This window comes from Synchiropus splendidus, chromosome 6 (genome assembly GCF_027744825.2).
Source record: "Synchiropus splendidus isolate RoL2022-P1 chromosome 6, RoL_Sspl_1.0, whole genome shotgun sequence".
Lineage (NCBI taxonomy): Eukaryota > Metazoa > Chordata > Actinopteri > Syngnathiformes > Callionymidae > Synchiropus > Synchiropus splendidus.
This window is the reverse complement of record NC_071339.1, coordinates 17,545,410-17,567,084: the sequence shown is the minus strand read 5'-3', so window position 1 is coordinate 17,567,084 and position 21,675 is coordinate 17,545,410. Positions and strand designations below refer to the sequence as shown.

The following is a 21,675-nucleotide window of genomic DNA, read 5'->3' as shown; positions in this document are numbered from 1 at the left end:
AGGACTTAAAGAGCTCAGCTGATCCGCTTCTCCAGACAATGTTAGAAGCTTAGCTGAAACTTGGTCAAGAACAGCGACTTGTAGAACGCCACAACCAGGATTCAGAGCAACGGCCTGACGAATCAAGAGTGGCTGTTGCAGACGACGGAAACATCTGGACATGAGTCAAGACAACATCATGCAAGCGTGACTCGAGTCAAGAAGGTCAGGAAGACGAGCGCTAGCAGGGCTGAAGGTAAAACACAGTCCAGATGAATGGATCAGCTGACTTCAACATGTCACATGACCTGAAATAAACATGATTCAGACATGACACAAGGAAGTGTTTTCAGAGTCGACGTTTATTTTCACTTTTCAACTCTGGACTGTAACCGTCACCACCGACCTGTAGGGGGCAGTCCCTGCTCTTGTGGCCGTAAAGGGGCAATTAAATTAAATCAAAAGCTAAAATATAAGACCTTGGTTTGTTTTAAATCAGACACTCTGCTGGCTCCCTCTGACACGGGTGAGGCTGTCGAGTGCTGAGTGAGTCCAGCAGATCTTTGGTTCTGATTCAGGCTCGATCGAGGGAATGACATAAGAGGAAGTCTCTCAGGAGTGAGGAGAGTAGATGAAGCGAGACGCGGGTGTTTGAGGTCCAGTGATCGTCGGCGCCGTCGAGCTCACTGTGAGCCGTCGTCGTCTGGACTCGCGTGTTCCTGCTGTCGCGGCTCCTCGGCCGGGCTTTAGTAGCGGTAGTGGTCAGGTTTGAAGGGCCCCTCCACGGGCAGACCCAGGTACTTGGCCTGTTTGGTCGACAGCTTGGTCAGTTTCACCCCCAGTTTGTCCAGGTGAGCCGCAGCCACCTGCTCGTCCAGCTGTGGAGCAGAAATGAGAGTGTCAGTGCTGAAGAGGGAGCCACAGTTATTTCTCACAGTTTTCAAATTTTACATTTTTTTTTTTTCTTTAGTATACCCCCAAACATCAGTTTCAATTTTCTTTTCCCCCTCAATAACTCACAAGGGGGAAAAAAAAGTCCAGTTTCTTCTTGATCTGATCCTTCTTAGAGCCTCAACTTAACCAAACGTTGTTTACTTGCCATAACTAAAACCTCAAATCAAACACTGGATCCCAAAGACAGACCTGCCGACTGCAGCACATATGAATGACACATTCCTGTTTCACCATCACTAAATCCACATGGACAGCAGCTTCAGGATCAACACAGCAAACCCTGAGGAACTTCTGTGCAGGACTGTCATGTCAAAGCATCAATGTAACGCAATACTCAGCAGATGGTCATTTGGGTTCAGGTCCCAACAGCTTGTGCAACAGATGAAATCTTGACACCTAAACTTGTCCAAACACGTGTGGCGCAAGGCTCCCCCGGGCGGGGTTTTAAAAATCACGTGCCACAACGTCATCCTGTCAAACTCACGCGCACTGCTCTCTACTAGAGCCTAATCTTCAGGCTCCAGTTTTGTTCGATCCATGTGATGCAGGGTTCCGAAAGAGCCCACTCACCTTCTTGGGTAAAAAGTAAACTCCGACGGGATATTTGTCTGTGTTTGTCCACAGCTCGATCTGAGCGAGCACCTGGAGGGGGAGCACAACAGTTACACCAGGTCACCTTCCAAGGGAACCACAACTTTCACCAGGCAGAACCCTCTGCTACCTGGTTGGTGAAGGAGTTGCTCATGACAAAGGACGGGTGTCCCATGGCACAGCCCAGGTTGACCAGACGCCCCTCGGCCAGGACGATGATGTGGCGGCCGCTCTTCATGCGATAGCGGTCGACCTGGGGAGGGTTAACAGAGCAGCTTGACACAAGTTGATAACATCCTTCTGTGATCCGTTTCATATGAAAGACAAACTCCACTCTGGTAGCACCAGTGACTGTAGCAGGTTCAAGTGATCCAATTGTCGACCATGTGTCGCTGGTCAGTGCGACTCCAAAACCTCCTGGAGTTGTCGAGGTTCAGTGCAGACGACCAGCGTTCGCTCTCTGCCACCTCATGACACAGCTGCAACACTGACGGTTGCGCTGCAACGCCTCGAGGGGCATTTACACTGTGTATGTGTTCTTGTACTTCTCTTTGCGAGAACCTGTATGAGTTTTTAAATTAAGGACATTTTGGCTGGTCCTCTTTGTGAAGCCTCATGTTGAGGGCTAAAACTACACAATAGCTGGCTCAGAGTCCTGGTTAAGGTTAGCCATTTGTTTTGGACGGTTAGGTTTATGGGGAGAGGTTTATGGCAATGACGGTCCTCACTAAGACAGACAAGCCCTGCGCGTGTGTGTACCTGAGGTTTGATGTTGATCCTCTCTGCAGCGTTCTTGTTGAGCCAGGCCATGTCGATTTCACAGTCGAAGTGTCCAATGTTGCAGACGATGGCGTCGTCCTTCATGCTCTCAAAGTGGCTGGAGGGAAGGAAGCGACCCATGAGCGATTTCTCTCAACTAAAATAAAATTGACTTTAAATGTCGGTCTAGCGGCAGTTAGCGAACAGGCCCGGCTGAATTAAAGGGGAGGCAAACAAACTCACTGGCCCATGATGATGTCCTCACAGCCGGTGGTGGTGACGAAGATGTTTCCTTCCTTGCAGGCTTCATCCATGGTGGTGACCTCGTAACCTGGAGAATCAGGAGACAGGTTAGGACAGTCAGGTTAACCCTCCGGCAGTGGGCAGAGTTGCCAACCCTCGGCACGTGTGGGTGCCGCCGTCCTCACCCTCCATGGCAGCCTGCAGAGCGTTGATGGGGTCGATCTCTGTGACGATGACGCGAGCACCGAAGCCGCGCAGAGCCTGGACACAGCCTTTGCCGACGTCTCCGTACCCAGCCACCACAGCAACCTTGCCGGCGATCATGACGTCGGTGGCGCGCTTGATGCCATCGATCAGGCTCTCCCTGCAGCCGTACAGGTTGTCGAACTTGCTCTGAGGGTGGAGACACTCGTAACTTGGAGGGAGCGCCGCATTACATCATATATCTGGCTCAGGTCAACATGTCATCGTGTCCTGGCGGATGACGCGACACTTGTTTTAACTCTCCTGCTACACAGTTCAGCTATTAGACTACATGGCCCCTTAGTCCCACAGTGGGGAAATTCAACAACATGAAGCCAACGACCTTTTCATGACCCCTTTTCAACACTGTAATGCCGGGTACATTAGTCTTGACCCCACTGCCCAGCTCTGGAACACTCAGCAAGTCATCATGTTGGCGGTCAGTGCGACTCCAAAACCTCCTGGCATTGTCGAGGTTCAGTGCAGACGACCGGCTGTTCCCTCTCTGCCACCTCATGACACAGCTGCAACACTGACGGTTGAGCTGCAACGCCTCGAGGGGCATTAAACTAGAGTCTGAAAAATGACTAACAGGGATGGGAAAAAGTCCCCAACATGACTATCACTTGGCTGCGGACATCAGTGGGAGCTGACAATAATCCTGCCCGCCTGCTCACCCACACCCCTGGCGCACCTTGGTGACGGAGTCGTTGACGTTGATGGCGGGAACCTTGAGTTCCCCACTCTTCATCATCTTGTAAAGGTTGTGGACGCCGGTCGTCGTCTCCTCAGACAGTCCTTTGATTCCTGACACGCACAGCACTCAGATGTCAACACAGCTCACCGACAACTTTGCATAACACACGCATGAGGTAACAAAACTCAAGAGTCGGCCAAACACGTTTCTTTGGGTTCCAAAAGGGATTTGAAGACAAAAATAAAGTAATAAATATGTCATGCTCCATGTAATAAGTGTTCACATTAGATTATAATAAATCTAAAAATAAAGCGCAAGATGATCCAGCTGTTGAACTTGTGATGTTTCTCTTCCACCAGTTTTGGTTGTGGTTCAAACTTTAATTATCAGCGTGTGTGTAAAATGTGACTCACTACAAATCATGCTGGAACTCCTCATAATGAAGGAGTTTCATTATCATATTTCAGAATTTGCAGCTCCAGCAGGAGCTGCTGCATGATCAGAAAAAACAAACATCCAGATGCTTCATGACAATAAGAACCAAACATCCAGATGATTCATGAGAATAAGCGCCAACAGAACTTGTGAACTCTGAACCATTAACTCGGAGGATTCCTCTCCAAGAGGTTTACACAAATGTTACAAAACAAATGTGTACGTTTAATGTAGAAGCTTCTTCTCTGGAGGGTGTAGTACTATTAAAATTTCGAATAAAAGTGGGTCAATTTTCACAGCTTCAGACAGACTGGCCACCTTACTCGTTACATGCGCATGGGAAGTTTCCCACCACTAGATGGCGGAGTATCAGCATCTTTACATGGGAGAGTACAACAGACTGCCTTTGAAACTTCGATGAAAGCGGCGATGTGCGGATACTAATGATGGGTCAAGAACATTGGAAAAACATAGGATAAATGTTCACATTAAAGATATGGAATAATAAATGAATACAAAGACTTAAATATTATATACAGTAGTCCATCAAATGTGTGTCAATTCAGTCTGTCAAGTAGGTTGCCTGCAACGATTGTTTATGTCCAGCAGGTGTCAGTATTCAGTGACAGTATCAACACAGCATCAGCACAGTGTGTCATTTGTCGAAACGCTTTAAGATGTTTCATTTATCACTAGCGGATACCATTTTTTTCCGACCGAGAATACTGACATGACTACAGAGACCTGACCATTCGATATTGGATGTCTGTGGTTTTGACTGTACTTTTGACACAAGAAACTGTCAATGCAGATTTTATTAGTAGGTTCCATGTATGTCCATCGAGACTGCAGATTATTGACCAGCTGATTTATGAGCCGCTCCATCTCCTTTATTTGATAATCCGTGGATCTGAGTTGGATAGTGCAGTGACACATGATCAAATTTGATAGTTTGGCGTTTTTCATGACTATATTAACTGAAACTTATGTTGTGCATTTTACAATTCACAGTCGATGGCTTAATGAAGCACTTCTCTCAACACACCTGTGCAGCGTACATCCATCTATTCATTTATGGTGATCATGATTGTATGGTGAACCCAAATAGATGGGTTAACTGAGCAATCTCCTCCTCGTCCTCGATTACTGCTCTCTTTGGTCTCAATGCATCAAGTATCTCACGATCCAGCCATCCTTGCATGGCTGAGTGGAGACGTCACACGCGTGGCCATATTATCAAAATGATAACATAGCTGCGAGCACTAAACAGTTTAAATGCCAGTATCGGCTGTCGGATCGGTATTTAACAGTGGTCCGTGAAGTAGTTTAAAAAAAAAAAAACCACAAAGCAATATGGCAATGAAAGAAAAAAATGGAATCTGCACATATACCAGGACATAAGAAGTTAGGAACGGCTCAAGAGTGAAAATCAGACTTCAGCGCTCCAATTGTGAGATGAGAAGGCGTTTTTTAGGAATACTGTGTTGGCAGTGGAATGTTCCAAAGAATTCAGGGCGAAAAAATGAATAAAGACATGGCATCCATGCCCCTTACCTGCCAGCAGCTTGGGGTACTTCTGGTGCACCAGGTTGGTGAGGTCTCCGCCGTCATCCAGGATCATGTTGAGGGGCTGATTGTCCTTGAAGTACAGGGTCTGCTCGATGCACCACATGTACTCCTCGTCTGTCTCGCCCTTCCATGCGTACACTTTAGAGAACACCAGCGACTGGTTTAGTTCACATCCCTGATGTCCCCATCACGCTATCATATTGAGTCTATGTGTCGCTGGTCAGTGCGACTCCAAAACCTCCTGACGTTGTCGAGGTTCAGTGCAGACGACCAGCGTTCTCTCTCTGCCACCTCATGACACAGCTGCAACACTGACAGTTGAGCTGCAACGCCTCGAGGGGCGACCACTTCAGAGACCTAAACTGACACCTCACTTCTTCAGGCGACACCACTACACAACTGTTGACAAACCAGAGTGCCACAGCATTGTGCTGAGCAGAGTCATTTATTGGTTGATAAAGTTGTGTTAGAGATTTTACTTTTTCATCAATAATCACTTGTAATGAAAAACAGTTCCGTAAAAAAAAAATAAAATTAATAAAAAAAAGAGGCAGAGACACTCAGATGGAAGTCCCCACCTTATCTACAGGGCGGCATCTATCAAGCTCACCTGGGATTCCAGCTTTGGCGATGGCAGAGGCAGCGTGATCTTGTGTGGAGAAGATGTTGCAGCTGGACCACTGGACCTAGAGGCAGGAAGTTAGAAACTCAGATCAGAGAGACTCGCATCATCCAATCGCATCAAGAAGGGAAAAACACAAAAATCCAGAATCCTGGATCTCTTGCAGGTCAGAACGACAGTCTTCTGAAACACGGCCACTGCTTTGAATCCTCAGTCGCAAAAGTGCAGCGTTCCTTCATTGGTCAGATGCGTTCTAAACCAAGTGACAGAAAACGTATGGCCTGAACTTGTTTGGGCACCATTTACATTCCAGCTCAACATAGTTTGACTTTTGGTTGGAGCTTTAGTCGTTGACAAGTCCTAGAACACTTTCCTCCTGCACCTAATCTGTTGAATTTACCACTGAAATTACACCATAGCCAAACAAATATGACTCGGCTCTCTAGACCTCCTTCCAAAGACTTACTCCTGGAAACAGCATGTCAAATGTATCAGGACTGCATTTTCCCCGCTGAAGTCATGTGGGACAGGCTTTTAGCAAACCGAAGTCCTGAGGACACGTACCGAAATTGGTATACCCTACTACCATTAAAGACAGAAAGTTTTCGGCATGACGCCACTTGTGACGACTGTCAAGAAGAGTATGTCGTTCTCACATACGCTCACCATCAGGCAAAAATGCCAATATAGTTGATTTTTAAATGGAGTGTCTCTTAACCACCTCAGAAAGACTGTCTGCATGGCAGAGCTAATGAAGCATACGGCTAACCTCAAACCTTTGACACAACAAGAGCATGCTTAACTAAATGCACAACAAATGCCCCACAAAGTCAAAACATTCAAGAGTTATTACCGTTATGAAGCAATAATTGAACAAATGTTAAAGATTGCTGTAAATTCCCCAAAACTAGACAAAAAAAATGTCAATGAAGATTAGCTTGGAACTGTATGGCAGCCTGAACACAGTAGAAGCCCGGTGAAGTTGGCAAAATACTTTTCCTTGCTAACAACATGTGACAGGAATCTGTCATGACCACTTTGTGGAAGAGAACATAGAAATACGGTCAAAAGCTGCAGGAGCTTTAATAAGCAGGTTCAATAAGCACACGATAGATTGATCTTTTTCTTGTACAAAATATAAAGTTGGTGCCTTCGTCTTGACAAAACAGCCATTTAGTGTTTTGATAGACTTACATCCTGTTAAATTGACTGTTAACGAAAGCAAATCTCATGTCTTCACTAATATATGGATAGTTCTATACTTATTGAAAGTCACCTTTATGTTGCATAAGGGTTTGAAATACAAGAGCACTGCAGCTTGTTTGGACCATTATGGTCCAGCCACAAGTCTTTTATTCACACAAGTGAGAATGGTACTGTATTTAATCCAATTTTAATTGAAAGTTACTTTTTATCCTAAAAGTTAAACAAAATTGCTGTTCAGACAGCGGTTGACAATTGAATACAATCATTTTAATTTTTAAAACTCTGAAAATGATGATATACAGATAAAATTGATGTCCAGCGCAACTGATAGTAATTTTTTTACAAAATAAATTTCTTCACCCAGCACTAGTGACAGTAATCCGACCTGAGCCACAACATAAGGAAGGATGTGGCACCACTTGGGGCTGGACAACGATTCTGATTCATATCATAATCTCGATTATTCAACGATTTTATGTTTTGCAGGCATTGAACTTTCAAACTTTATTGAACAATGACCTACAATAAAACAATGCGTAAAATGTAAACAATTTAACAGGTATATTTAACCTTTACCATGTAGGTCAAATGTTTCTCTCTAGAAACTCCAATCTACGAGAGCTAACAGTGGGTAATATTAGCGTCCAACACGCCGTGTAAACAGAGGCTCAAGCTCTCTCGCTAACAGGCAGAGCCTCACGCTACTCTGTGTAGCGGGCTCACTGTGACTTCCGGAAGAGGCATGGTGCAGCGTTTGGGTGCATCGGGACAGAATGAGTTGGGGAGATGGGTGTCCGGCAAAATAATCGTTTCATGTTGTCATAATCGGAGGATTATTTATAAATCGTAATCCTGATTTATACATTTTTTTTAATCTATCGATTAATTGACCGGCCCTAACACCATTTCACATCTGATCTAAGGCAGCGGCTATATAAAGAATAGGACAGAAACGGATTGCATTTGGACTGACTAGAGTAAAGTCACTTACAAACGTTACACAACTCCAGACACCGCTCTGAAAAAAGCTTTTGAGAGAATAAATACATGAGCGACCTGATACCCCTGGAGAGGACAAATGAGTTTCTGCATGTGCTCATGTTGGGCACACAAGAAACCAAATGACAGACCAAACATTAGACAGTCCAGCAACATGACAAATTACATTATGCGGCCTGTGATTTTAGTCAATATTGAATTTCCTCCACCAGCTCAGATATCATCTGCAGCACAGAGGCCTGCGGGCAAAACTCACCTCAGCTCCCAGTTCGGTGAGGGTCTCAATGAGCACGGCAGTCTGCAGGGTCATATGGAGGCAGCCTGCGATGCGTGCACCCTTCAGAGGCTTGCTCTGGCCATACAGCTCCCTCATCTTCATCAGGCCAGGCATCTCATTCTCGGCGATGGCGATGGCTTTGCGTCCCCAGTCAGCCAGGCCGATGTCAGCTGGAAAAGAGGATTTGTTTATGCTTCAACAAGCTAGTCACAAGAATGAAGTTCAGAGCGTTTCATTTTCAGGGTGCCATTGCACCAGCGCAGCCCCCAAAGCGGGACAGGTTTTTAACAGCCAGCTGGCAGGCTAAACGTGTTCGATTAGATTGCCTTTATTCTTCCCACAATTGGGAGTATGTTCCTGGTCAGTGCGACTCTAAAACCTCCTGATGTCGTCGAGGTCCAGTGCAGACGACCAGCGTTCTCTCTCTGCCACCTCATGACACAGCTGCAACACTGACAGTTGAGCTGCAACGCCTCGAGGGGCAAGTTCTCAACCCTCACATTGTTATTAAACTGATGGGGCATAAAAGCCTCAAAACAACACTTTGGCCTCACCTCCACTAGTGTGGAGAGAGGCGTTACCTTTTTTAATTGACTTTGATAAAAACAAGATTAAAATCAACAAAGCCTACCAGGCAGCATAATTCTTTTAAGAGTCAGACAGGCAATTGTCACACTTTTAGTACACAGTGACTGTCTTTCTTCACATGCCAGAACCAATGACACATTTATGTACAGAGTCAGGCCGCCCAGCAGTTTTGACAACTCTTCCGTGAGTTCCCAAAAGTGCAACACTGGGAAATGAACAAGTGAAACAAACATGTCCTGTAAAAACTGATCTGATCTGGACTGAACTACCGCCCGGTAAGGTTCCCAAGTTCAGAGGTTAAAGTACAACCCAAGTCAAACAAGAGCCTGGACCTGGATTACCTCTGGGGTGAACAGGATAAGCAGTATCCAGAAGCAAAGTGTCCGATTACCTCCACCAAGGAGGTCCAAGTTTGACATTGTTGGTTTGTTTGTGTTCAAAGTAAAACTTCTGGACAGATGTGGATGACAGTTTTTAGAAATGTGTGAAATTGCACAAGAAACAACCTTTGGGAGTGATCATTTTTAGCCATCGCTTCATGCGACACGTCATGTTCATGTATGCGTGTAAATACACTTGTTTTTCCCTGATGGTCTCAGGGTTACCACTGCGCCCAAGGGCCAGGGAATGAAGTTATAGCTGTTAAAAGATATGCTTCATCCTTTATATTATCTTTAAGGTTTGTGCTTTTCTAGATTGTGATGCAACAACATGCTTAGGAAGTTCCAGATGAAACATACAAAACACAGACACCTCAAATGACTGTGGATGCACCGTCAAAGAGGAAGCAGGTCAGCAACTTGTCACCTTAAGTGTTGCTTTGAGAGAATGTGTAGCTGACAGTGAGGCTCCTACATGTGCTTGTTATCATAACAAGGAGAAAACTATATGAGAGCCCCAGGTCACAAAAACTACAACTTTAGGAGTCACTCTTCGGCAAACTTCTTTGTTGAGGAACCTAAGCTCAAGGCCGTATCGATCATCCCCTTCAAACTTCAGAACACAGAAGTGCAACACAGCACTGGTTCTTATTCAAATATCCAGGTGATCCTGCATCAGTTTAACAGTTACGCATTTAACACTTACAAAAGTCATTTGGATTTGGATTGACTCAACTCACTCTCTCCAGAACACTGTGTGGGATCACACCAAGGTTCAAAATGAATTCGGGCTACAACCACAAGTCGACATTATTTTACAGGAATCGACTATTAAAATAGCCGCTAGCGCTAATAGTAAGAGTACAGTAAGAGGCGATACGGCTGAGGATACAGGATCATAACAACCGTAAAGGCAGAAAGGATGAGAACATTCCACAAAAGACTACAGTGGGAAGCAGCATTTGCCTAAATATACTGTTTAACCCACACCCTGTGCAATTAAAAGAAACCTGTAACACTGAACAAGACCTCTATTACACTTGATTCGTTTTGTAATTACCATTTAGAGTACAATATCACATGATACAGAATGCAATATCAGACTTTTCTGTTTGTCAGCCTGCACATGTCATTTGCAAATTAACTGTCGAGATAGATAATCATATAAATTCATTCCTACATTGAGCATCTTGTACCAAAAGTGTGACCCGGGCCAGGACCCCGGTTGTCTCAGGTCATGTCTGGGTAACAGTTGTGAAAAGACAAACCAATGCGTATATATTAATTCACTAGTGTCGCAACAGACATAATTCAAACATTCAGAAGATCAATCTATTGACACAGGATTACGGGGACCTAGATAAACGTGTACTTTACCCCCCTCCCCGGGTTATCAGTTTACTAGCCATTGAGTAACCTCGGTCACTTCACATAAGAAAAGAAACAAACAAGCCGCGTGTTGACCTGGAGAAAACAGCCAAGGAAAAGCCTTACGTCCTTTAATGCAAAACAGAGATAAGATCTATCGGTTTTCCTGAGTAATTCTTCCTAGTTGAAATGGCTTCAACAGACACGTTACTCAACACGCTCGAGTAGCGGGGAAAACCACGTGTGCTGGTCACTCGTTCACTAGTTAGCAGCATGCAAACTGCTCCTGTCTGTCAAGTACAAGCAGCCGGCGCCGCGCCGTGCACCATGGGAGTTGTAGTTATAAATGGCGACTGTAGCTCAGCAGTGCGCCGCGATGACCTGCTGATGAACTACAACTCCCAGACGTGAACTATGTTCCGCAAGTGACGCGTGCACGTCGACATGTAAGAGCTGCACATTAAAACACTGCTTATGCTTTATTAAAGTTGTTCCATTAGTAAACAAGTAGTCGCGTGCACTGCGTTTAAACAACAACGTTTGACAAATAAAGGGATTATATAGACAATAGAGTGCGAGAAGCACATGGTTGAAAGAAAAAGCAGAAAATGCCTGATATGTATGAATTATAAGGGAAGTCATTCACCATAACGCGATACCAGTATCGCTCTGCGCAGCACCTGTTAAAAGCGACTGTTTGCAAATATTCTCCAGCATGTTCGATAGCACTGCAAAGCTATGCTAACTGACAACGCGTCTTTAGGAATGGTAGAAGTATAAAGCACCAATACTGACCAACTTTGTAGGGGAGTTTCTCAGTCATTTTCAGGTGTTTGGAGGAGGGCGAGGGCCGAGTGAGCGCTGCTGCCAGATGGCCGAGAAGAGGCGGAGAGGAAGACCGACCACATGACGGCGGGCTTTTTATGCTCCAACACAACGGCGCTCGCTCCACGAGTGGGACGTGACCGGGAACTCGATTTCTGGGCTTCTATTGGGCCAGACAAGTGCCCGCCCCGCGGTAAACAAACATGATTGGCTGTAAGACGAAAAACAGCCCGGTTGAGCTGTTGATTGACGTTTGCTGAGACAACAAGTCTGGTCCAGATAAGGTCAACAATGACCAGGGCGATTCACCTTTACATCCACTTTACATCCCCGCGCTGGAAGTGAAATTCTGATTTCATTCACTCATGGAAAGAATATAGAATATAGATTATGTATTTGATTTAAAAAAATAGCAGAAATAAGGTGATTGATTTATAATTACAGTTACACCAGGAAAATGGCAACAGAAAGTTGAAGAAAGTCAATATGAACCTACAAGTGTCCTTTTGTTCAAAACATAATTATTCTTGGTTCCTTCATTTTCACCCTTCACCTCTATAGCGTGTTTTCTATTCTCTGGTTTTCAAAGAACTCCTCATGAGGTCAGACAAAACAATACAAATGACCATTTCAAGTAGATGTTTGAACTACTCAACTGTCGTGGTGTTCCTGTCCACCCTGCATGCCTGGATTTGTCCCCGGCACTGTAGAGAAATAAGGAAGTTTAACCAGCATGTTTTCCTTGTTGTTCTGTCACTGAGATGTCGTATACTGTATGTGGATCGAAATATATATATATTATTGAATTTTGCTCAGTGATTCAGTGCACTTAGATTTTGCCAATTTGTGATTTCTTCTCTTGAGCTCCATTTGCTTTTACACACGCCTTCACTTCTTCTCTCATTCATTCATCTCTCTTAGTCTCAAGCCTAAATATGGTCCCATCAAAATTTACTCATACTTTTTTTTTTTTGTAGAACAAGAGCTGTGTTCAGGTTTCATTCAAATGTGGGAGAGTCAATGCTCATGTCATATCATCATTGCAAACACCCCGAGGCCACACGAACAATGTCACATTTGTCTTTAGGCTTCTCCTGCTTATCTGATGTTTTCTCCGGCACAGTAATTGCTTCAGCTAATCCAACCAACACACTCTCTCTGTATGAGCAGATCTGGACTTTTGTTTCAACATTCACTGTCCAGATTCCCAACAATTGGTTTTTGTATTCACCTCAACTGAAAACGTTTGCTTGTTTGTGTTTGACAAAAGCTAATGGGTTCATATAAATGGCCACCACAAGGTTTGGAAACAACTTTGACACGTGAAACTAACTAAACTAACTTCACTGACACAAGTCTTCAATATCTCAAGAGGGGTACGAACAAAGATTTTCTACACCTTAGATTTTTTTTTTTTTTTAAATCTATCGGCAACCCCACGTAGGAAGATGAAGAAAGTCATGAATAATAAATAATAAAATGAAGAAGAAACATCACAAAACCTGGGGGAAAAATTGGTGGTAGAAGATTTGGAAGTTTTGGACATTTTTTTTTTTTACAGAAAAATCCCAAAATAAAATCAGAATAATTTAATGACAAGAACACAATCACTGCTCACGGAACGAAAGTAAAAGCTGGAGGTGGAGGCAGATGGGAGTGACATTTTATTCATGTGATCATTGTAATGAATATCAAAAATTCCTCTTTGCGTCCTTGCCTCTCACTTTGCTCGCTTCTTAACTGGCTACATTCCGTTTCACTTCTCAGTTCAAGTCGGAAGCAGTCGGCTCTCTCCATGCAGTTTTCATCATAGAGTAGTTTAATTCTCTGCCCTTGCCCATTGTGTTGGTGCCAGCGAGTGTCACCTGTTGGAAAACAAGTGAGTGAGTTTCCAAGAATGAATGAGTGAGAGTGTGAGTGAGGTGAGTGAACTGTGTCAGGAATATTGTGAGTGAAATAAAAATCAACAAGTTTATGAAGTGAGAGTGAAACTCTGGGTCATCGTGGTTCAATGAATGAGTGAGTTAAATGACTGTTTGACAGAGATGAAGTGGAGTGAGGTGTGAGCAGGTGAGCCAGAATGAATATGAAATCATAATGAATTTGTGAGTAATCCTAACTGAAAAATGAAACGATGATGAGTGAAGGGGTTCACCTGCAGTGAGCCAACAAAAAGTGAGCGGCGGTGGAGAAATTGGAAAATAAGTGTTTGTGTGCCAGTCGAGAAGGAAGATCGAGTGAATGCCCAAATTCAGAAGATTAGTGACTGACTGGTGAGTAAAAAACGCCAGCACAGAGATAGACATGGTGGAAAAACACAAAGTATTATTCTGAATTACCAAGCACATCTTATGAAATGGAGTAGGTAAATATTGAATGTTAAATATTGAACATTTCCAGAAACTAATTGAGTGAGTGACATTCAGTCTTGGCTGTAGGCAGAATATAGTGAAGTCCTGTCATGGACTCACCAAGCAACAGATTACAAGTTTCAAACCTACAATAAAATAAAATACACTACTTAAATATAATACTGCTGATCTGAATGAGACCAGAGGAGGCAGAAGGTATCGACTCTTCTGTATCCTGTTGCTCATGTTTGTTTACTGCTGTTTGCTTCTGTCGCCCTCATCGCTGTCATTGTGTGAATGAACATTTAGACAATTGTTGTATCAGATAAGCCTGATAAAAATAAACAGGATGTGTAAACATTCTTGGAGCTTTAAACGCTGAACAAATATCACAAACTGATCCGAAGACAGAAGTTTGTCCAGCAGAACAGGAGCAGGACCACCAGCCGGCTTAGTTTCGACTGGTAAACTCAGGTTCAAAGCTGCAGACGGTTCTGTCTTCACCTGTCTTTATCAACTGTCTCTTCCAGCGTGGATCACGACTCTTTGGTCCTGGGTCTGTCCTGGGATTCCCCCAAATTCTAGAAAATGCTCAAAAGAAATGAATGGATGTGAGGCATCATTGGATCTGTTTCCAGGTGCTGTTCCATTTGGAAAAGTGACAAATGTACTCATGAATTGGCTTCAACTTACCATGCTTTCCTGCATGAAGTTAAATATGTGCCTCCACATACTGAATAGTTTAACTTCATAACTTTTTGTCTTTTTAACTTTGAATTTTTGGCTGTATAGTGGTACCTCGGTTCTCGACAACAATCCGTTCCAGTAGGCCGTTCAAGAAGTGATTTGTTCAAAATCTGAATCGATTTTTCCCATTGCAGGTTTGATGACTATTTGTTTATTATGTGTAAAAATTAAACAATGTCCAAATGCAGCTGCTTTGTGCCATTTAAATGTTAAATCCCAACTGCACAGTGGACAAAAGCTCCTCAGTGCAAAACATCAAAGTGAACAGGTATTCACAAGAACTAGCTGGATACTTGTTGCAGTCTAGCATGTTAGAGTTAGATAAGATTATTTGCTTATCGAAGAATCAGCTGATCCTGCAAAATGAAAGAACTCAGTGCTCCAAGTGAGAGACCGAAATTTGTCAAAAGTCTTTTGACACAAAAACAACACAATCGAAAATGGATGCTGTGATAACACAGGCCTTGGTCTGTGAGGTGGATGCATTTCACCACATTTTAGAAAGACCTACTGACGGTTTGACAGTTGTGTAATACTGAAAGGAAAAGAGAAAGTGGGTCTGTAGGGTTCTGTATGTTGCGTTCATTACATTCTGGACAGCCTCAGCGCAAGCTCCTCTTGTCTGCATCACGGCTCATCGACTACATTCTGAGTCAAAGAAGTAACTTGTACACTAACCTTTGTTTTTCCTGAACCCATTTTCTGATTGAATAAAAGTGCAGTGATGCAACAGGTCATCAGGGTTAGCAAATGTTTGTTCCTCAGTTATTGATCAAGGCTTGTTGGTGTTGTGTGCTAACACTGAGTAGATGCAGAGCATAGCCCGACTGAGGCAAAGCTCGACTGTGCCATGTTCTCCCAGTTTGCATGCAGTGGAGGCTAAGTCGAACTACTGAGTAATGCAGCTCCATGGTGAGGGGTGGCGCTGGGAGCTCCTCAGTCCTTCTGGTTGTTGGAAATACACCTCCTGTGTATCTCCGCGCGCCCGTTCAATGACTACCAAGAAACCAACAACATCCAACATCCAAGAAATGTATTCCCTGACAGAAGAGTCTAATACATACACAGAATTGTGGGTCTGACTTAGCCTCAGCAGTAGTCCGGTAGAAAAAACTATCTGAGGTCTTGAACTCTTTATACACAAAAGTTCTCCACATGGGATCTGTCCTTGTCTGATTTGTCCTCAGCCGTTGACGCCAGTGCCGGTCGCTGACTCCCCCGTAACGAGGGCAATGATCACAAGACACACTCCCCTCCTTCGGACCCAGGTGGCTCTTATCAGGACCAGCTCCATCAGGCCCTGGATAAGATGGTACTTTCCAGCCTCTTCTGTCTGACCTTGAACCCGCCAACAACTTACAATGTCTGCTCCAGCCTCCACTTCACTCCTGCCATTGTGCTCCAACTGTAACTTCTCTCTTTCTTATTTATCTCTTTTCTTATTTTTATAAACTTATTTATTAGTAGCACAAGCTATTCCAACAATATTACTATTGTATAATAAATGCAGAAAGGTTGACAGATGAGGTTAGACAAGAAGCCCCTTGGATGATGATGTTTGCAGATGACATTGTGATCTGTGGTGAGAGCAGGGAGCAAGTGGAAGATAAGCTCGAGAGGTGGAGCTAGAGCCGCAGTAAGACAGAATACATGTGTGTGAATGAGAGGGACCTAAGTGGACAGGTGAAGTTACAGGATGTAGAGATAAAAAAAAGACAGAGGATTTTAAGTACTTAAGCTCAACTCTTCAGGGCGATTGAGAGTGAGACAAAGAGGTGAAGAAGTGGGTGCAGGCTGGATGGAATAATTGGAGTGTCGGGTGTATGTGTGACAAAATGGTGTCAGCAAGGATGAAAGGGAAGGTGTACACCTTGGTCAGGCCAGCAATGTTGTATGGTTTGGAAATAGTGGCACTGAGGAAAAGACAGGAGGCAGAGCTGGAGGTAGCAGAGATGAAGATGCTGAGGTTCTCTCTGGGAGTGAGCAGGATGGATAGGATCAGGAACCAATATATCAGAAGGGACAGCATGTGAGGTCAGGTGTTTAGGAGACAAAGTCAGAGAGGCTAGACAGAGATGGTTTGGACATGTACAGAGGAGAGAGAGCCAGTACATTGGTAGGAAGATGTTGAGGTTGGAACTGCCAGGCAGAAGGTGGAGAGGAAGGCCGAAGAGGAGATTTATGGAGGTGGTGAAGGAGGACATGAGGTTTGTAGGTTTGAGAGAAGAGGAAGCAGAGGACAGGGAGAGATGGAGGAGGATGATCTGCTGTGGCCACCGCTGAAGGGAGAAGCTGAAAGGAAAAGAAGAAGAAGAATAAATGCAGAATTCCCATTGTGGTTCAGCTGTCCATAGAAGAAGAACAGGCAAAGCTGACAGCTAGCGAAGACTGTTATATTGTACATGGTACACGGTGATCCTGTTGATCCATCAATTGGTTTCCTTCAGAGTCGCTTCATAGTGACGGTTGACCACTGTCGCCATCGCGGAGCCATCACTATTGTAAACACGCTTCCGACGGCAGATGTCTGGATTAAACTAACTAGCTTCTGAATATAATAATAATAATAATAATAATAATAATAATAATAATAATAATAATAATAATAATAATAATAATAATAATAATAATAAAATAATAATTCAGACTCTGTTTTCTTGTATTACAAGAATGATTGATAACTAGATTAGCAAACAACAAAACATTCAGAACACCCTGCCTTAATGTGGTAGAGTCCTGCATGAGACCTGCCTTCTTCCTAGACATCTGCAGATCATTGTCATCACAATTTGGTCTTCCAAAGCCATCATGTAACCATGCAACATCCATTTACCTCATATTATTACTTCTTATATTATTTCCTCGGGCGATCTGACACTTCGAGATCAAATTAAGCTTTTTGATGCATTCTGTGGTTTATTTGCTCACAATGCAGTGAATTATGCATGAAGAAGACAATAGCAAAAGAATAAAAATCCTAAATAGCTGACCGTGGAATTGCTTTTTTATAGCGATTAAAACACATTCTACAGTAAATAACTGTTGACTTGAGCTGGAATTACATCAGCAATACCGTCTTCTTTGAAAAGCAAGCTCAACACAATGCACATAAACAAACAAAAGCAGCCTTTAGAAAGCAGAGGGGAGACATGTGTGAGTTGAAGTCCAATTTGGATGAGGATTAGAATATCCTGAAAAGGAAATACTGAAGAAACAGAACAGAAGCTTGAGCAATAAAGTGCAGTACCATTTATTATCAATAGATGGGAGTGTTTTATTTTCTAAATAACAGATCATTGGATACAGTATTAAATCGACATGGCAGGCAAACTGTAAGACATTTAGTGAAGCAGACAAGGTTTGGGTTCTGCTTGATGGCGTCGACTGTGTTTTGACTTTGACAAACACAACAACATGTTTCAGATCTTGGTGCATATGAGGAAGAATATTAAACACAAAAGCACTATTTATACTACCTCACTATTATTGAACTTAATTTTTACTTAATTATTTTTTTAATTCAAGTATACTGCATGCTAACTTTGGTCTGGGCATTAGGCCATACGCAGCACTGACTCCAGAACCAGTCGACGGACCACCTCTGGTACTGAATCGAAGCTGCAACTCCTTCTGGGCCAGAAACAAAAGCTTTACTGAAAGTGCCCGTTCTCACCCACGTGCCGACAATGGATCAACCCTAGAGGGCGCTCTTGAAGTCTTCATGGAGGAAAACCGAACGCAGGTGTACCGGCGTCATGTGCACACATCTTCCACCTGATGGCGCCAGATGATAGTGAGACGTTTGCAAGGTTGGCCAAACATTATGACCACCCTGACAGGAGCCTGACCTGACTTGACAGCTGGCACTGACTATTGTTATTCATTGGTTTGGCTATTTCATTGGCTATTTCAACTTCAAATCGTTTTAAGGACGCTAGGGTCATATGATCAGGTCGTGGTTCCCTGAAAAAGGAGACTATGAACTTCTCTTATGAAACCCATTGGCTCGGTGATGTCACAGGTTCCCCGATCATCACGATCGATCACATTCTGATGAATCCGCCAGAGAGTCTCCGTTCCAGAGCCAAGTTCCCAGTGTGACGCAACATGAGGTCAGAGGAAGAGGTGTCGGTCCAGTGCCCGACTGACTCGGATCGGTCGGTCCAGTGACCTGGTTACCTGGTCTGCCGCTCTGTTGTCCACCTGGCTGCAAGTCAAAGTGTTTATCTGGTGATGTCATGCAGAGGAGGGAGGCAGAGTTGAGCGACGTTTTTAGAAGTCTCTTTTTGTGATGCCATGTTTTTGCTTTTGTTCCAAACTGTTCTGTTCCTTTGTTTTGTTTTTCTTACATTGTTCATGATTAAGTTCCTCACTGGCACCTGTCCTAATGGTTCAGTTGTTTTTGTGAATTGTCATGGGTCCACTCACTCTTGACTTTGAGTTGTTCATATGGACTCAGTTATTATGTCAACATTTAAGATGTTGCATTGGAACCCTCTGTCTACCAAAGACACGTGGAGAAATTTAGCGTATAGTCGGACAGTGATTCTCACCAGTCTTTGCTGCAATGTATTATTTTATATATTATTAAAATAATAACAATGTCCTGGTGGTGTGTCCTGGTGAATGGAATGTCAGCAGTGCTGTAATTATTTTAGTGACTAAGGTGGAAATAAGAATGGAAAGGTAAACAGAAAATAATTTGATGTCTCTTTAAAAGAGCAGAAATATTAATGATTTATAAGGATTTACAAGGAACAAATACAAAGAGTTGTGGAAAAAATAAATAGGATATTTCCTTATCTATACTGACATTTCTGTGCATTTATTTCCTTATTTCCTAATATACATATAAATGTTTGTATTGATGCTCATTTTGATGAAACTGTAATTTCCAGACTATAAGCTACTACTTTTTTCTGGAGGTCTGGACACTGTGGTTTATGCAACAACGCAGCTAATACGGCATTTTTACAGGCTAAAGAGCATCATGCTGTCAAAATATTGATTCTCGTCACATCAAACTGATGAAATGACAGTTGTTTTATTGACCTTAAAGTGCTCAAAATGTGCTGTTTCCGCGTACGTGTATGCAGCTCCGCCCACAGAGCCGATCTCCTGGAGGACGGGAGATGACAACAGCTGCTGAGGCCGGCTGTGGTGTTGGAACACGCAGGTGAAGACTGCATTTTCAAGTTCAGAACTCTGCCCAGTTTGTTTCATGAGTCAGACTCGACGTTGGACCCCATTTTCCAAACTAGTTCAGAAGTGATCCTCAAGCATTTTTAAGCCGGGTGCACCACTGACCTTTCTACGGTGCAGACAGCACCACTGCTTATAGACTGTTGCAGCTTATGTATGAACAACATCTATTTTCTTTTTTAAATTTAGTGTGGCTAATATTCTGGTGCGCTCTATAGTCCAGAAATTATGGCATGTTTCCATAACCTTTTCTGTTTATGCGTCCATTTTTATTCTCACCCTGTCCTGCATAATTTGGTCAGTACCTCTAGCTTGTTCATGGTAATTTTCTCTTCCTTTTCAGAGAATGGTCTCTGGGAACATCTTGCTTCCAATACCAGCCTTAAATACACTCTTCGTGTTCTTGTTCCTTGCCATGTTGGGTGACTCTCCATTGGTTTTGAATAGTGTATATGACTGTTTTTACTCATCCAAGAGTAAAAATGGCAGCCCATTTCCCCCCCATGACATTTAGTTCCTTGTTATAGTTGTGGCCTGAGGATCTAGTCTGAATCTCTGACAGACGACTGAGCAGTCATTTTGGACTTATGTATTTCTTTAATTGTTCATGTTCAGTGCTGGATACTTGGCATAAGGACTTAAATGGACCGCTGTTGTGCCACTGTTGACTCCTCTCTTCCTGAAACACTGCTGCTGGATTGAACTCCAGTGTTGCAGACTGCATTAATATCCCCGTCCACATCTGACCTCCTGGAACTGATCCCACCGACGTCGACACCAGGATTGGCCATATCCAGAATCAAACCTGGAGAACCTCGTGCTCAGTGTTGTCCAGTCACAGCCAGGGTATATCAGAGGTTGCTGACCTCTTGTGGTTCTGATGATGTCACTGATCGACTGATTAGCCTTTGTTCAAAACAGTACAGTGAAGCTGACTCGAGACAAAATATTTCAGTTTAGGAAGCCCAGAGATTCAACATTTCTGTGTCCACCCAAGCGAAAACCAAACCACTAGACAAAGACAGTCAACATTTCCACACGATCTGCTGTGTGGAGCTCTAACGTGGCCGCAGGTAACCCGCGAGCCACTTGGCCAGGAACAGCAGTTCGGTTCTCCACTCTCTGCTGAGAGAGGTTCCACAGCAGCAGTCTTTTAAAAACGCCACTGATATCCGCTCGCTGACGTTCCAGAACTTATCAGCGGCGTTGACGAAACACCGCCGTTATCTGTCGATGTAAAGTGAGGAGGGTCAAGGTTTGACTGGGTCAGGTCCACCAGCTCTGTACTGCCGCTCCGTTTACTGACTCTCACCTACGTCACAACCGTTACGTCTGTGAGGTCCTGATATCAAGTGTGTAGTGATGAAGGAGTGGATCGTCTGGTAGTTTTCGTGAGTTTGAGCTGGACAGGACTAGTCATTTCTACTTCCTGTAGAGCAGCGGTAGTAGGATCTTGTGTGAGCTGGAATCATCATCACACGTCACAAATAAATGTTGTTTTTTGTGTGGCTGACAAAGAAGACACGCAGGTAGATGACGGTTTTTGTCTGTCCAACAACAGTGGAACGGTTTCCACCACAGATGTTCACATGATGTGAGCCACTCTGGCACTCAAAGGGTTAAAGATTTCCACGTCTGCT

The 21,675-nt window shown here is 43.7% G+C and overlaps 1 protein-coding gene and 4 non-coding genes across 5 annotated transcripts; all 5 read right to left on the bottom strand.

Annotated features, from left to right (window-relative positions):
- Positions 1 to 323: 323 nt before the first annotated feature.
- Positions 324 to 11,866, bottom strand: ahcy (adenosylhomocysteinase). The gene is made up of 11 exons (XM_053869109.1): positions 11,706 to 11,866; positions 8,554 to 8,744; positions 6,081 to 6,156; positions 5,456 to 5,608; positions 3,464 to 3,576; positions 2,712 to 2,919; positions 2,527 to 2,614; positions 2,284 to 2,401; positions 1,655 to 1,777; positions 1,504 to 1,575; positions 324 to 857 (listed from the first exon to the last, which is right to left on the bottom strand). The coding sequence occupies exons 1-11, from the start codon at positions 11,731 to 11,733 to the stop codon at positions 726 to 728; spliced, it is 1,302 nt and encodes a 433-aa protein (XP_053725084.1). The 5' UTR covers positions 11,734 to 11,866; the 3' UTR covers positions 324 to 725.
- Positions 1,947 to 2,045, bottom strand: LOC128761348 (small nucleolar RNA SNORA17). Its single transcript, XR_008415006.1, has one exon. It is a non-coding gene; the product is annotated as a small nucleolar RNA SNORA17 (small nucleolar RNA).
- On the bottom strand, positions 3,210 to 3,335 carry LOC128761346 (small nucleolar RNA SNORA17). The gene has a single exon (XR_008415004.1). It is a non-coding gene; the product is annotated as a small nucleolar RNA SNORA17 (small nucleolar RNA).
- On the bottom strand, positions 5,691 to 5,815 carry LOC128761350 (small nucleolar RNA SNORA17). Its single transcript, XR_008415008.1, has one exon. It is a non-coding gene; the product is annotated as a small nucleolar RNA SNORA17 (small nucleolar RNA).
- Positions 8,959 to 9,060, bottom strand: LOC128761347 (small nucleolar RNA SNORA17). The gene has a single exon (XR_008415005.1). It is a non-coding gene; the product is annotated as a small nucleolar RNA SNORA17 (small nucleolar RNA).
- Positions 11,867 to 21,675: the final 9,809 nt, after the last annotated feature.